At 35.8% G+C, this 15,164-nt stretch overlaps 4 protein-coding genes across 4 annotated transcripts in view; 3 read left to right on the forward strand and 1 right to left on the reverse strand.

The window, feature by feature from the left end:
* The window catches only part of LOC106636928 (aldo-keto reductase family 1 member B1), a 403,668-nt gene that overhangs the window by 340,716 nt on the left and 47,788 nt on the right, over positions 1 to 15,164 (reverse strand). The gene's annotated exons all lie outside the window — the stretch shown is intronic.
* Positions 7,722 to 9,319, forward strand: LOC106636898 (cytochrome P450 9e2-like). Its single transcript, XM_014349445.3, has one exon. It carries the CDS (start codon positions 7,797 to 7,799, stop codon positions 9,303 to 9,305), a length of 1,509 nt encoding a protein of 502 aa, XP_014204931.3. The 5' UTR covers positions 7,722 to 7,796; the 3' UTR covers positions 9,306 to 9,319.
* Positions 10,214 to 12,111, forward strand: LOC149374482 (cytochrome P450 9e2-like). Its single transcript, XM_089593596.1, has 3 exons — positions 10,214 to 10,217; positions 11,143 to 11,663; positions 12,019 to 12,111. The coding sequence occupies exons 1-3, from the start codon at positions 10,214 to 10,216 to the stop codon at positions 12,109 to 12,111; spliced, it is 618 nt and encodes a 205-aa protein (XP_089449722.1).
* Positions 12,895 to 14,355, forward strand: LOC149374483 (putative cytochrome P450 6g2). Its single transcript, XM_089593598.1, has one exon. The coding sequence runs from the start codon at positions 12,896 to 12,898 to the stop codon at positions 14,279 to 14,281; it is 1,386 nt and encodes a 461-aa protein (XP_089449724.1). The 5' UTR covers position 12,895; the 3' UTR covers positions 14,282 to 14,355.

The raw sequence follows: 15,164 nt of genomic DNA on the forward strand, positions 1-15,164 counted from the left end.
TTGTAAATTCCCTGTCTGCTTGAAAACAACGGGAGCTCAACATTTACACACACACACACACATACACACAGAGAGTTTTTCTGCGAGTCATTGTCTTAGCTCGAATTTTCATAAACACTCTGACGGCCTGGAGTTAATTTATCCAAAGGTGCCTATCAGTGAAGCACGAGTCGACTCAAGTAAACTTCCATTACGTAAAGGTGTATGCGTCGGAGAATGAGAGGTTGATTGATCGTTGACCAACAGCCAGGTTGTCGCCAGGCAACTCAGGGATTTCCAATTGCAAGCGAAAAATATGCTGATCCACGCAAAAATCTGTCTTTTGCTTCAGACATCTCTCAACTAAAAACATTTTTTTATTACCATGTTTGAATCGAACAGTATAAACAGTATAGTAAAATCTGGTACTTCTTATATGAAAACCTCACGTCAAATAGTTTAGTGTCACGTTGTGTTTGGACGTCATGATGATGTATTCCAAAAAATGAAGTAAAAATAATTCTTAGTTCATAATTTTTTTATTCATCAAATTTTTAATCATCAATTATTTTTTTATGTAATTATTTTACTTCAAGACATATATTAAATACTATAAAAAATACAAAACATAATTATCCTGTGTGACGAATGGGACCTCGGCTACCCACATTTGTCTTTACGAAATAGATGGATGTTCTGACCACTGCATTACCAGATATGACTGTAATTGGAATGGACTGGGATCGAGTTTGTAGACGAGCTATTAGCACTATAGTTGAGTCACTTTTTCATACGCATCTTTCACACAGTCAAGGTCACGAGTGTATATGACACGCTAAATCATCGAAGAGTGCACGCGTACGTAATGTAAATCATCTGTGCTTCATTGAGTAAACACATGTGGGAATTAGGCGAACTTGCAATCATACTAAAAATGTATTTGACAGTCAAGCTCGCCGATTAAATGCCAACTATATTTTCAACATCAGCCGAGTGGACTTAGTGTTTTGGGCAACATTATTTATTTTAATTGAATAAAAACTGTTAGTTGAATAGGGTTGCCAATCAGTGTGCATACTAATTTTTTGATTTTTTATTGAATTTTTGAAAAGCAGATACCGGGGGGGTGGGACAACATTTTTTTTGTAAATATAAGACAAACTTTGATAATTTTATTCCTTGTCATATAAATTACTCGGTGCAGTAGGTGCAGCGTAAAGAAAAACACCATTATAGATCCTTACTAAAACTATTAGCATCAGTTTTTGATTAGACAAGAAGTCTTTAATCCATTTTTGAATTTATTTGCAATTAATGAGACTTCAATTAGAAGCAGATTGAATGGAGAGGATGGAGCACACGTATGTGAAAAATAAAGCTGATAACTAAGCAAGCCTGCACTTATGCTAGCCGTCATTCAGCAAAGCCGAGCGTGCAACCATTAATGCTCAAAGAGTAAGAGTTTTGACGGGACATTGTTTACTGTAATAGCGAAAATTGTATAGCAACAGCAACTCTGTGATCAATTGATAGGATCCAGCAGGTGTGCAGGTCTTTGTTGATAAGAAAGCAAATAATTTTCAGAAAACGGATTTTTAATGAGACTTTGAAATAGAATATCGAGTTCTATGTGTAACAAAATATACATGAATAAAGGCCATAGCGAGATGTGTTTAAGCAGTTACGTCATAATAATATCAATTACGTCGAAATGACCCACCACCCAAAATTCTGTTTAGGAGGTCAAAATACATTAAAAAAATTAATTAATCGAATGTTTCACCCGCAAAATTTATTTTTGGTATTAAATTTGATTGAATTATTCAATATACCAAGCAGTAAAGAATTGTCGAATGTAAAACGTTCTTGTTTATCTTGCATGCACCCCAAGCCACGGTTTTTTCCACGTAACAATACACTACACGTGAAAATTAAAAGTCTTTATTTTCTTCTGCGAGTCAACATAGAACCTTTTGGCAAGGTTTTTCGAAATAATTTTTCGTCACAAGACTACAAGTTAAATTTTTATAATAAAACAGATCCTGAACATAATGAACCCTGTACGAGTACACGCTGACTCAATTAAGGAGGTGACATCATCATTGCCATCATCACGGACGATTTATCCGCTGCATTATACTGCGCAAACTTGGCTCGAAAAGTTAGCCCCGAGTCTTCTATACACCTACACATAGGATCAAGCGGTTCTGGCCTGCTGGTACTTATATGTATATATACCGTCCACGTACAGAAACTAATTAGCGCAAAAATGAAGGCAGTAGCTTTATGAAACGGTCGTCCGGTAAAAGCCCGCGCGTACCCTTGGCTATGAAAATTACTACGACAAATTGTCCGTGCAAACAAGCCGATTCGCTGAGAGTCTATTTTTTCAGTGTGGGCACAACGACTCTGTTTATGTAACGGCGCTTTAGTGGATAAAGGTACGGGGTTCTGGTTCTGCGATCGAAGCACTGAAAAACAGATATAATGTACGCGTATACTGGGGGGGAGGGAAAAAGTGGAGGGACTGGCTCTCGTTCGCATAATTACTCGCAATTCAAGGAGGAACTTTCCTGAGCACGTAAACGTGTATATATATATATATACACAAACTAGGGTAAAAAGTCACGTGTGTACGTGTGCATGCATGCGTGTGTACGTAAAAGCTTTCAGAAACTAATTCGACGCCGGCAATAATTACGGGCCGTTTCAGAGCCCTCTACCTCTAAAGCTTGTGCTGTATGTGTTTCGTTCGCGTGTCTGCTATTCTGCGGCTTTGAAGCTTGACTTTGCTCTTTTTTTTTTTTTTTTTTTTTTTTTTTTTTTTCTTTCTTGCACGTTATGCTTTTTCAAGCGATAAATCGGGGCGACGAACAGCTTGTGATTCATGGTGGAAAACGCATGTTGAGTTATTCGCAAGCAGTGATCGTTGACCGGGAAAATCATAGCTACACGAAGGAAAAAGTTTGGAAATTTTTACAATGAAAAATCGGTCAAGTTGTGACAAAACGTCATTTACTATAATTTTCATTCTTTATTAGATCAATTATACAATATGGCTGTTCCTTAATCAAGGTAAACTCAAGGTAAACTTCCTACGTTCACGTTTCTGTAATTCATTCTGTATAACTAAAAAAAAAGATAATCAGAAAGATCGATAGTGTGGAAAAACATTAATCCACAACATTAATTATAAATTGGAAAAACATTAATCTATAAAATTAATTATTATTTTTTGTAAATATGTGCACAGCAACAGATAATGCATAAAAAGGCGTATGCCAATAAAGAATAATTCGATATTCTTGTATTCTTTTCACTCTTTCTCGTCATAATCGGTACCAGGAAAATTTTGTGCTCAAGCTGGGCTCAAGTAATAAAAAAAAAAAAAAAGTATGAAAAGTCGCTTTCGAAGATAATGCGATCAAAGGAAAGATTGGGTTCTGAACTACAGGCGAAAGGAGTAGGTTTAATGGCAGAGGGGTGGGATGAAGGACAGAGACGGATAGATAGAGGGCAGTGGTTGAAGCTCTAAGTGAGATTTGACGTGATTAAGGGAAGATAATAAAAGGCTTGATCGACATCAATGAGGTGAATTGGTGTCAATACGGGCTTTGAATACTTTATTCAGCAGCAAGATTTTTGCATAGAGATTATTGGCTGGGTTAAACACAAAGCATGATATTATCAGGAAATTAATGACCTTTTTTTTGTCTTTTCACTGATAAACTTAATTTGAAGATTTTTTCATTAATGTAATCAAGTTATATTTACAAGTGACACAGTATTTTTAAAGTTGAAATCAGTTCCGAGTTTTTTACTAGCAGGTTCAACAACGACTCTACCATTATTACATCATCGTGACATAAAAGAGATTTTTTTTATTGCTGTGACTCCAAAAGAATAATACATACATATGATATCATAAAAAGTCACATTATGCAGGATCTAACTGATAAATATTCAGAATTTTAAATCATCTTATGTGTCAGCTGTCTCACCTCTACGATCCGTATAACGTAAAAAAAAAAACAAAAAAAAAAAAAAAAAACTTTCTTATGTGTGTCGAATTGGTCTTCCTTTGTCAGAGAGGAATCGTGATCACATCAAACGTCCGTCAAGCACTTCTTGCTTGCCTTAAGAAAAAAAGTGAACGGATGAGCCTTGCATAAGAGTCTACATCTCCGATGGAGCGCCGAGATTTTCGCGTCAACTTCGTTAAGTCCATAATCCAAGAGAAAGCGAACGAGAGATGGAGAAGGTGGGGTGGTGAGCATCTCGGGCGAAATTACGTGCCAATACGCTGACGAGCCTAGAGTTCCCGTATCTCTCTCGCCTCGCGACAATCTCGACGGCCGTCTCTGTCCTCTCCCGGGAAACTTCGTTCCCCATCAGCCCCAGGCAGCCGCGCCAAGTGTCTATCCATCTTCGCGTTCCACTTAGCACCACTTCGGAATTTCCAGCTTCGATAACTGGTAAGCTCTACCCCACCACCTCGAGAGGACGCATTAAAACTCCGTCCCACTCAAAATTCGCCTGCTGTTGCACCCTTGTTATATAAACTCATCTTTTTACTCTCTCTCTCTCTCTCTCTCTCTCTTGGCACAATCTTCGTTAGGCGTTTTTTTCGGTCCAAGGGGGATGAAACTTTGACTCGGCGAGTTCTTTACCAAACTATTGTACGTAAATGTGTTTTCGGGAGAGTGTAAATCGAATGCGAATGATCTAAAGGTGACTATATCGAGTTACCCTGGATTGCGAACCAAATCTCTCGATCTTGTGGATCAAATAACCATTTCCAGCGCTTTGGCGTATACCTGAGCTCCCTGATGTGTATTACAAGTTTAACGACCACGTACATTAAACAAACTCGCCTCCTTTCATTAGCAGATCTTGGTGGATCGTTATCCCTTAAATGAAGAGACGCAGGGGCCAACTTGATCTGAATAATGCATACATTCTTTTTTCGTATGCCTTGGTAGGTTAAATTATCGTTGAACTTTGGCCGCTGTGGCCCGTGAGCTGTAGTTTCCGCTCGTACGTGCACTGCTTCGGGTATTAGAATTTTCAGCTGAGCGATAAATTGCGCGACTTCCGGTTTGGAGGGCGGGAGTTGTTTCTTAATTGTGGAAAAATGGTAATAATCAGTCCCTGCGCCTGACGCGTGTATCGTACGTGCAACCGATTCCTACTGCCTTTAAATTGTACTTTTCAAGCGCTTTCCGTGAAAATTTATAATGGCACTTTGAAAGCTATTTTAGAAACGTTTTTTGAAAGGAAAAGTTGGGGAAAAAATAAAAATCTGCCGGCCTACTTCAAAGATTTCGATTTACTGGCTTGGAAAGGCCGTTAGATCCGTTAATTGAGGATTAAAGTGCTGCGCAAATGAAACTTCGATTCCCCACAATTTGTTCAATAAAACAGCCCATACTCTTTCTCATCGATCCTTTGTTTTGTTTTCATCCATTTTGTTTTTAATTCGTATGCATAATTGAACAACCAATGATGTGCATTTAAATCATGCCACTAATGTATCGACAATAATGACAATACCAATTTATCTCTCCTGAAATACAATAATACCAATCAATGTAAATCATCTTTCATCCCACGAGCTCTCATGTCAGGTATCAACATCCGAAATCCCAATAATATTCCACGATGAAAGCGTAATTTCGGTTTCTTGACGCCGATGTGAATTGTTGTTTGGCCAAAATTAAGGTAAAAGGATCTCTCTCGGCACATAACGGAGTTGGGCACTAGAGGGTGGGTCCGTAGGTTCGAGTTGGCGAGACTCCGAGCCCAATAAGCTGTAGTCCTTGATAATTAAGCCCTTGCACCCCCGCACGAACTGCAGCAGCAGCAGCTTGTTGTGAAAAGCAAACATGGCTGGTTTGGCCCAGCGATACGATGAATACATCGCGACAACTCTATCAGGCTCCCATTGCTGGAAGCATATCTCCCATGGCTGGGCTACCATTGTTCTCGTCCCTTTTGCTAGATATACCCATTCTCTCGTACCATAACCATCTGTGTACACAGTGTATCCTCCTTTTCTCTCCTCGTTGTCTCTATCGGTGTATCTGCTTTCTTGCACATATAGACGCATGCTATGGAACTACTGCTAACCATTTTCATGTATATAAACTGGTACACTGTGTACCTATGTACTGGAAAGCTGTTGCGGTACACTTTGAACGTTCAAGTACCCCCCATTCAATCAATATCACCTGTATCGATCTCGATACGCTCGCTATTTCTCTCTTCTCTCTGTGTTTCTTTTATACTTTGCTTGCTTGAAGAAAAAACCATAGTTCATTGTCTCGTTTTGCCTGATACTCATTGTTTTAGAAAATTAGCACGGATGTACGAAACAAAGCTGACCTTTTTGGCGTTAATTTTTTCCACAGCTTGATAAAAGGCTTTTAGAAGCTCATACGTTTTGAGAAACGCACGACGATGTGTTGCTCGTTACTTTCCTCAAAGAAAACTGATATCAACATTTTTTTATCTAAATTGATATGGTATCTCGGCTAATTTTACACGTTTGCATAATAAGGTTAAATTGTTGACATCGATGAAAAATAACTTTCATGTAGTATACGTTTTATTGCAGAATGTGATATTGTTTTCAAATCTTCGAAAAACAATAAAAAAATTTGAATCTCAAGAAAGACTTTTCAAAATTGTACAGTCGATGCAGATGATTGTAAATATATTTTTTCTAAGAATGCCATGCCATATCTTTGCAGTGGGTGAAACCTTAAGAAAATTAATAAATAATTTAGCATCACATGTCATAATGATATTTTTATTTGAATAATGATTGATTCATAGAAGTAATATTTTACATTTTAGTAATTTTATTCATTTGATAGTTAATTCCTACTTCTGCATTTTCATCCGAAGTAAAGTATGCAATAAACTGTAGAAAATACATGTAGTCACTAAAAAACTTACATTTAATAATGAAATGGTAGAATATTGTTATAAATTAAAGTTTTAGGTTTTTTATTTCATAGAGATACATAAGAACTGGGCAACTGATATTAAAACTAAAAATAAATTGAATTATTTAAATCTTTTTCCTATGCCTAAGTCTCATTTGCAATATGCATATTTAAATCGGTGATATTTTTTCCCGACGTCATCGTGCCAGAGCACAATGACATATGACCAACTTGATTTAACTTGTTAGCGTTGTAGAAAAAAAATACCTACTTGATTTCTTACGTCAAGTATTAAAAAATTATTTTTGTTTTACAAGTTCATGCCAAAAAACAAAATTGTAGTAATACCGCTGTAATGCACAAGTAGTTTATTTGTATTTCCCATTCAATCACTCATAACTACTTTCGTATTTTGCTTTTTATACGCTTAATAAAACTACTTACAGTTTAAAAAATTTTGCAACATTTTTTCGCTTTATTTTTTCGGTAACTTCATTGATATTTTAATCGAAATTTAGTAATCAGAACAAATTTTGTTTTTAAGGCCAAACTATATGATACTTCTACTAAAACGTGTTGATATAAAGTTGTCCGCAATTTCGTATTACATAACATATCGCTACTATGTGCCAATGTTTTTGTGTGACGTACTACTGAAAACGTGACATGCGCTAACATTGATTGTAAAATTGATAGTCATCACACATCGTAACAAATTACATACAAGTCTCGACTGCAACACTCACCAACTGATTTAATAAAACGCTACGAGCAAGATACCAGTTTCTTCAGATGATGTCATCACGAATAATCTCACTGCAGCCTTCGTTCCATTTAAATTTCAAGCAGTCGTAATTCTGCAACAGAATGGATATCACGTGGGTGCTGATTGCGATTTTATTAGCTTGCATAGTAATATATAGGTATTTGACATTAACTTACAAACACTGGAAAAAACAAAATGTACCATCTTTACCAAATCCGTTGCCAGGATTCGGACACATGTGGCCAGTTATTTCCCTTAAAAATAGTTTAATGACGTTTGCTGTGAATGTGTATGAAAATTCGAAAACTAGTATGGTTGGTTTTTACTTTATGCGAAAACCAGGTCTAGTTTTATGTGAGCCGGAACTAGTAAAGAGTGTTATGGTTACAAACTTTTCAAATTTCAGTGCCAACGGTATTGTGTTGAATGAAAAATCAGATCCTGTGTTAGCAAAAAATCCTTTTTTCATTGCTGATCCTCATCGATGGAAACAGTCAAGGGCCCGTGCGATAGGCAACCTATCAAGTAAAAATATAAAATCACTTCTTAACATTGTTAAAGATGTGTGCCAAAACATGAATAATTACGTTGATCGTAAAATTAAAGAAAATAATGATTCATTTGAAAGTGAACTGAAGGATACCTTTACTCGATATACTTCGGAAATAGTGGCAAATTGCGCATTTGGAATGGAAGGACATAGTTTCGAAGATAATCCAGATCCGTTGGCATTCGTTAATATTACTAAGACACTTTTTGAACCAACTTTCATGAATGGCATCAAACAAGCCTTAGTTTTTTATTTGCCAACTTTAAGTAGTGTAATTAACGTAAGCTTCATAGAACCAAAGACGGATAAATATTTTCGAGAAAACTTAAAACTTATAATCAAACAGAGAAGACAAGCAAATCTGATGCAAAATGACTTTCTTCAATTTTGTTTACAATCAAATCCTGAAGATGACTTAGATAGTACTATAGCTGACATTTTGATATTTTATGTTGACATTTATGAAACATCGAGTACAGTTTTAGCCATATTGTTTTATCATCTTTCACAAAATCAGGAAGTACAAGAGAAACTTCGTTCTCATATTGTTTTGTCAAAGGAAGCTAACAATGGAGAAATAACGTACGAATCTTTAAAAAGTATGAATTATCTTGACCAAGTGATATCAGAGTCGTTACGGATACTGCCACCAGTATTCGCACTAAAAAAAGAATGTACCAAAGAAACGACTCTCACAGGATCTGATGGCCTACAGTGTCACGTTCATCCTGGCACTGTTATTATGATACCACTAATGGGATTGCAAAATGACAGTAAATATTGGGATAAGCCTCATGTTTTTGATCCTGACAGATTTAATCCCGAAAATCATGCGAATCACCGCGAAGGAGCCTATTTGCCATTTGGTGATGGGCCTAGAATGTGCTTAGGTAGACGACTGGCACTTATGTTGGTGAAATTAGCAGCAGCCACATTATTAACGAATTTCTCAATAGAAAATTCCGCAAAAATGAAGACACCACTTGAATTGGAAGCTACTTCAATTATAACTTACATCAAAGGAGGTTTATGGGGAAAATTCAAGAGACTTTCAAAATAGTTTTGATGAAACGTTTGAGTTAATTGTCAATTTTTAAGTTGATTGTCAATTTTCCTGGAAAATATTTCTGTGTATTGAAAAAGAATTTTAATTGTTACATTAAAATTTACTGTTGAGGGTTTTTTAAAATAAATTTCATTGTCAATTCAGTAATGTTATTAATAAATGCATACATAAAATGTAGTTATGTATGGGAGTCAATTAAAAACATCAAGAATTAAAATATTTTATACATTCAAAAGTGTTATTTTTGAAACTGGACACCTATCACTTGAATTACTATTTTATCGTAATTCCATGCACAAATGGGGTTTTGGCAAGAATTGCTCAAATAAGAATCTTTTTCCCTTTTTGCTATATCATTTAAAATGTTAAAAATAGTTATCTTATTATTATAAATTTTTATTAGTTATTTATTTATTCATTTATTTATTTTATACGTAAAATTCTTTCAACATGTGTTTGCGTAGCTCTGAGATCCTAATTTTACCTTGATAAAGAAGGTTTATTTATGCACTCAATATGTTAATGATTTACTTATTTAGGTAATAAAAATCTAAACTTTCCTACGAAAAAGTTGTATTTTATTGTTAAAACAAAAACTAACAATCTTTAACTCAGGACAAGGTCCAGTAAAAACATTGACTTGAATTCTTAAATATCCAATCTAAAGATGCAACAAAATCATAGCTCCAAGATTAATTATTTTTATAAGATCCAAACCAAAGTTTACAACAAGGCTCTGTATATTTTAGTTGTTAATTTAATAAATTAGTACATTTATCGTTTTGCATGAAAAAAAAAGTTGTTATACAAGTTTTTTCGACCAATGACGACCATTCTTGATTCATAGTAGAATATAAAAAATAAAATTAGGCTTAACAAGAGAAAGATTTTTTTGATTCAACATGCGTAAGTAATAAATCTCTTTTTATGTTACCTTGTCTTAAATATTTTAGAATGAAAAAAAAAAGTTGTTTTCGGTACTCCTTCACAGTAGGGCCAAACAGGTAAAAAAATGTTTAAAAGCAGCTTAAGCCTTCAATTATTAATCGATTTTTAATTTTTTCACTTAACTTTGAGATTATTTAAAAAATAGCTTAAATCCCAATTTTTCATTTTGTAATACAATAATATTCAATATAAGCATAAAAATTTGAAAATCATATTTTTGAAAATAAATGCTAGTTTTCTTTTACTTTAAAAATCTAAAAACACTCATTTCAAATCTTGTTGACATAGTACATTAACTAAAGTGAGTATGAGCATATTTAAAATAATTTCCGATACTTTATATAGTTGGGTTACACAAATAACTGTATTTTTTTAATGTCAAGAACTAGAAAATTTTCTTCTAAATATAGAAAAATGTGTCTGATTTTTCACTGTCTAAAATAAATTTTAATGAGTTATACGGTAAGAGATTTTTCCACAAGTTTTGAAGTTATGTCTGAAATAATAGAAAATTTCTAATTTTGACTTCCAGGAGACCATTAAAACTCTGAAAAAAACTACAATAGCTTAGTACATGCGTTAACACATGTACTAAGTATACATGTATTATTTCTTTTGTTCATATAATTTTTGACCTTATATAACGTCCGTAAAATTCCTACAGATAATAATACTAACAATTAGTATTGTAAGCTTCCGTTTGACAAGCTAATTTTAAAAATTAATTTTTATATTTTTCAGCCATCTAAAATAACTAGACAAAAACTGAATGCAATAAATTTCCTCATACACAGTATAAACTGTTAAACTAGGTTTGTACAAAGTTTCTTTGAAATCCTGAAGTATAAAAACTTAAACTATAAAAACCATCATTCACTGAAAGTTTATGGAGCTTCAAAAGGTAACAAAGAAGCTAACAAAGGATACATCACTTTTGAATCTTTGAAAAGTATTAATTATCTTGATCAGGTGATATCAGAGTCGTTACGATTATTGCCACCAGCATTTGCATTTAGAAAAGAATGTACCAAAGAAACGACTCTCACGGGATCCGATGGCCTACAGTGTCACGTTCATCCTGGCACTGTTATTATGATACCACTAATGGGATTGCAAAATGACAGTAAATATTGGGATAAGCCTCATGTTTTTGATCCTGACAGATTTAATCCCGAAAATCATGCGAATCACCGCGAAGGAGCCTATTTGCCATTTGGTGATGGGCCTAGAATGTGCTTAGGTAGACGACTGGCACTTATGTTGGTGAAACTTGCAGTAGCCACATTGTTAACGAATTTCTCAATAGAAAATTCCGTAAAAATGAAGACACCACTTGAATTGGAAGCTACTTCAATTATAACTTACATCAAAGGAGGTTTATGGGGAAAGTTTGAAAATTTTAAAGTAAAATAATTATGTATTATTTGAACATAAGTTTATTGATTTATAAGTTATCTGTACACGTTAATATGTTAATTAATACAAAACCAATTTGAACCAATAACATAACTTCTTAATGCATTGATCAGATTATAAAAAATTAGTAAACTTGATAACCTTAAGATGAAATACTGATAAACTATAGTACTTGAAGTTCATTGTTTATTTTTTTTACTAATATCATGGGTCAATTATTTATATTTGAAAGTAATTAAAATACATCGATTCTTTAAAAAACGATAAAAATTACGTATTTTAAATACGAAATCACAATCTAACCAACACAAAGAATGATTAAACGTTCTACTATTTCTAATAGAGCAAAGAAGGTAGAGAAAAAGCAGAAATGGCGGCTAAAGAAAAGAGTGAAGGCGAGTGTCAGCAGAGCACGATCTTCTTAGTAGACAGTTGATGGCCGAGATTCTGGTCGATGGTGACCAGCTAGGCTCGTACGTACCCTGGCTCTCACTGTACTTTTTCTGTGACTCTATTAAAAGCCAATCGCAACGTAATAATAATATCTAAATCTTATTTTTTTCGTACTTGTGAAAAAAAAAAATTCGAATAACAAATCATTGCAGAATTTATAGTATATTGCCATAGGTCAAATAAAAAAAATTACTCGAACAAAAAGTGTTTTTATTATTCATCAACAAAGGACATCTATTGTTGCACATGTACAAAGATAATTTTTGATCTAATACACTCTAAAACGTAGTTTTACTCGAACTTCCTTTCCTTTACACTTTATAGATAAAACTGCACTGGTTCTACAAGCACTAAAAGAGTCTCAACCGAATCCTGTTTTTCCCTTAATTATGATCTAGGAAAATTAACATATAGTATTGGTATATTCCACAGATTCAACTTTTCATAAGGAAAAAACGCCGAATACAGTTACTGATGATTGCATTAAAAATGTTATCGAAAATTCGGTAGTAAACCACAATACTTTAAACTTGTTGCATCATTATCTGATTACACAGTTTTTTGGGGAGAAGTTAGTGCAGAAAGAGACGAAAACGCAGTTTAAAATTTTTCAGTATCGCGACGGCAGCACAATGGAACTGTTCCTTTCGTTGTTAATACTAATAGTATTAACATTAGTTACATATTGGTTTGCAACAAGACACTACAATTATTGGTCAAAACAACATGTGCCATCTCTCTCTAATCCTGTGCCCCTGTTTGGTCACATGTTGCCCGTTATTACTTTAAAACAAAGCATGAGTACGTTCAGCAAAAACGGGTATAATAAAACTGACGCAAGTGCAATTGGTATTTACTTCGTGCAGCGGCCTGGCTTGATTATCCGCGATCCAGAATTGGTGAAAAGTGTTTTGCAAACACACTTCAATAGTTTCCACAACAACGGACTCCACTTGGATAAAAACGTTGAAACAGTTTTTTTGAAACATCCATTCTTCGTTACTGATTTAAGCACTTGGAAAACAGAAAGGATGCGAACTGGCAGTCACTTGTCGGGCAAAAAATTGAGACATCTCTTCGTGATTGTCGAAGAGGTATCTTCCAAAATGGATGATTACATTGATCGAAAAATAAAGGAGAATAACGGTTCCTTTGAGTGCGACTTGAAGAAAACTTGCTTGAAATATACAGGTGAGATCGTAGCAAACGCTGCCCTTGGAATCGAGGGACAGTGTTTCATTGACGAGCCTGACAAATTATCCTTCTCAAGTGTGGTAAAACTGTTACTCACATCATCGTTGATCAACGGCATCAAGCAGGCCTTGGTGTTCTATCTGCCAAGTATCGGAAATTTCCTGAAGGTGAGTTACCTCTCTGAAAGGGCAAATAACTACTTTCGAGAGAACATCCTGGCCGTCATGAAGGAGAGAAAACTGTCCAATATCAAGCCAGACGATTATCTGCAATTCAGCATAGACGCAAGCGGCGAGGATGACATCAACAGAATCATCGCCGACGTTATGATCTTCTACGGTGATGTGTACGAAACCTCGAGCTCGACCCTATCCGCGTTGTTCTACTTTCTCTCGCAGAACAAAAATATACAAGTTAAGCTGCGCCAACACATCCTCGACGTGCTCAAAAAGAACAATGGAGTTGTGACCTACGAGTTGTTGAAGGACATGAACTACATGGATCAGGTGATCTTCGAGACATTACGTCACTTGCCACCCTTTGGCACTCAGTTCAAGGAGTGCACCAAGGAAATCACGCTCATGGGATCGGATGGGCTGAAGTTCCACCTGAAACCGGGTGACCTCGCCTTCATACCAGTATCGGCTTTGCATATGGACGAAACGTACTGGCCCGATCCAGAAACCTTCGACCCGGAGAGGTTCAGTCCAGAAAACGTGGCCGGTCGCCATCAATTCGTTTACCTGCCCTTTGGCGAGGGTCCGAGGATGTGCATTGGGATAAGACTGGGGATGATGCTGGTGAAAATCGCGGCAGTGAATCTGCTTATCAAGTATTCAGTGGAAAACTCGGAAAAGACAAGGAAGCCTTTGGAGTACGACCCAGCCTCGTTGATGATGTACATCAAAGGTGGACTTTGGGGTCGTTTTGAAAGGTTGAACCGCAATGATTCTACCTAATTCCATGGCTTTTTTCGAAATAACATTTGTGTGAATCGGTCATTTGAATAAACATGACAAAAAAACGATAAATTTTATGTTGGTCCGTTTATCTGCTTTACGCAACGCTTCATGTAAAAAAAAAAAAAAAGAAAAAAAAAAAAAAAAGAAATAATAATAATAATTCCAAAAGTTTTAATTGCAAATGCTTCTTGTTTTTCTTGTTTCCCCTACTTCTAGATAGTAATGCACTCGCCTTTACTAAAAATACACGACGGCACGTATGTTTGCATGTCATGCCAGAGATCCTTATCATTTGCGTGAAGTCAGTCCTTAAGCAGTGAATCATCGACAACCCTTGATGAACTCGACAGCCCGGAGCCACCTTGCATAGATCTCGATCTAGGAGCTACGAGCCCATGCAGAGAAGCAAAAAATCTTGGTGTCAATTAATGCAACCCTTTCGTCACATCTAGCACGTACACGTGTAAGTCGGTACACATCCACAAGAGCAGCTGTACGTGTACACTCGATCGACCGTTGCCGCAGGTAACTCTGAATACTAAGCCCTCCTTGTCTCCGATAAACCAATCGACCCGAGCTTAAGCTTCCTTCTCTCTTCGTGTACTACAAGCGTAAGCTGCTGCTCCTGACAACGGAACGATGATACCAATTCAAGCTGGCTATACTCGCGCATGAACCCAAACTCGATACAGCCACGTAGAAGATGTAGCGCAAAGTGCTCGGATTAGAAATGAAAAAGGGCGAAGGAAGCATACACTATTGTATCTTTATGGCCGCCAGGGAAGGCGTATAGCAGTGGCCTTATCTCTCACGTACGGTACGTTTTCATACCCCGTACAATCAGTTTTTTACCCATGGAACGACCTCAAGCACATACGCG

The sequence above is a fragment of the Copidosoma floridanum genome, unplaced genomic scaffold, assembly GCF_036245765.1.
Source record: "Copidosoma floridanum isolate Cflo_tuat_1 unplaced genomic scaffold, Cflo_Japanese_pri ptg000019l, whole genome shotgun sequence".
Taxonomy (NCBI): domain Eukaryota; kingdom Metazoa; phylum Arthropoda; class Insecta; order Hymenoptera; family Encyrtidae; genus Copidosoma; species Copidosoma floridanum.

What these genes read in the sequence shown, in the direction of transcription:
- LOC149374482 (XM_089593596.1), top strand. An exon ending in GAAAGTTTGAAAATTTTAAA is followed by an intron (nt 11,664 to 12,018) that starts GTAAAATAATTA and finishes TATTTCTAATAG; the next exon opens with AGCAAAGAAGGTAGAGAAAA.
- LOC149374483 (XM_089593598.1), top strand. Translation starts at nt 12,896, where the DNA reads ATGTTGCCCGTTATTACTTTAAAACAAAGCATGAGTACGTTCAGCAAA.
- LOC106636898 (XM_014349445.3), top strand. Translation starts at nt 7,797, where the DNA reads ATGGATATCACGTGGGTGCTGATTGCGATTTTATTAGCTTGCATAGTA.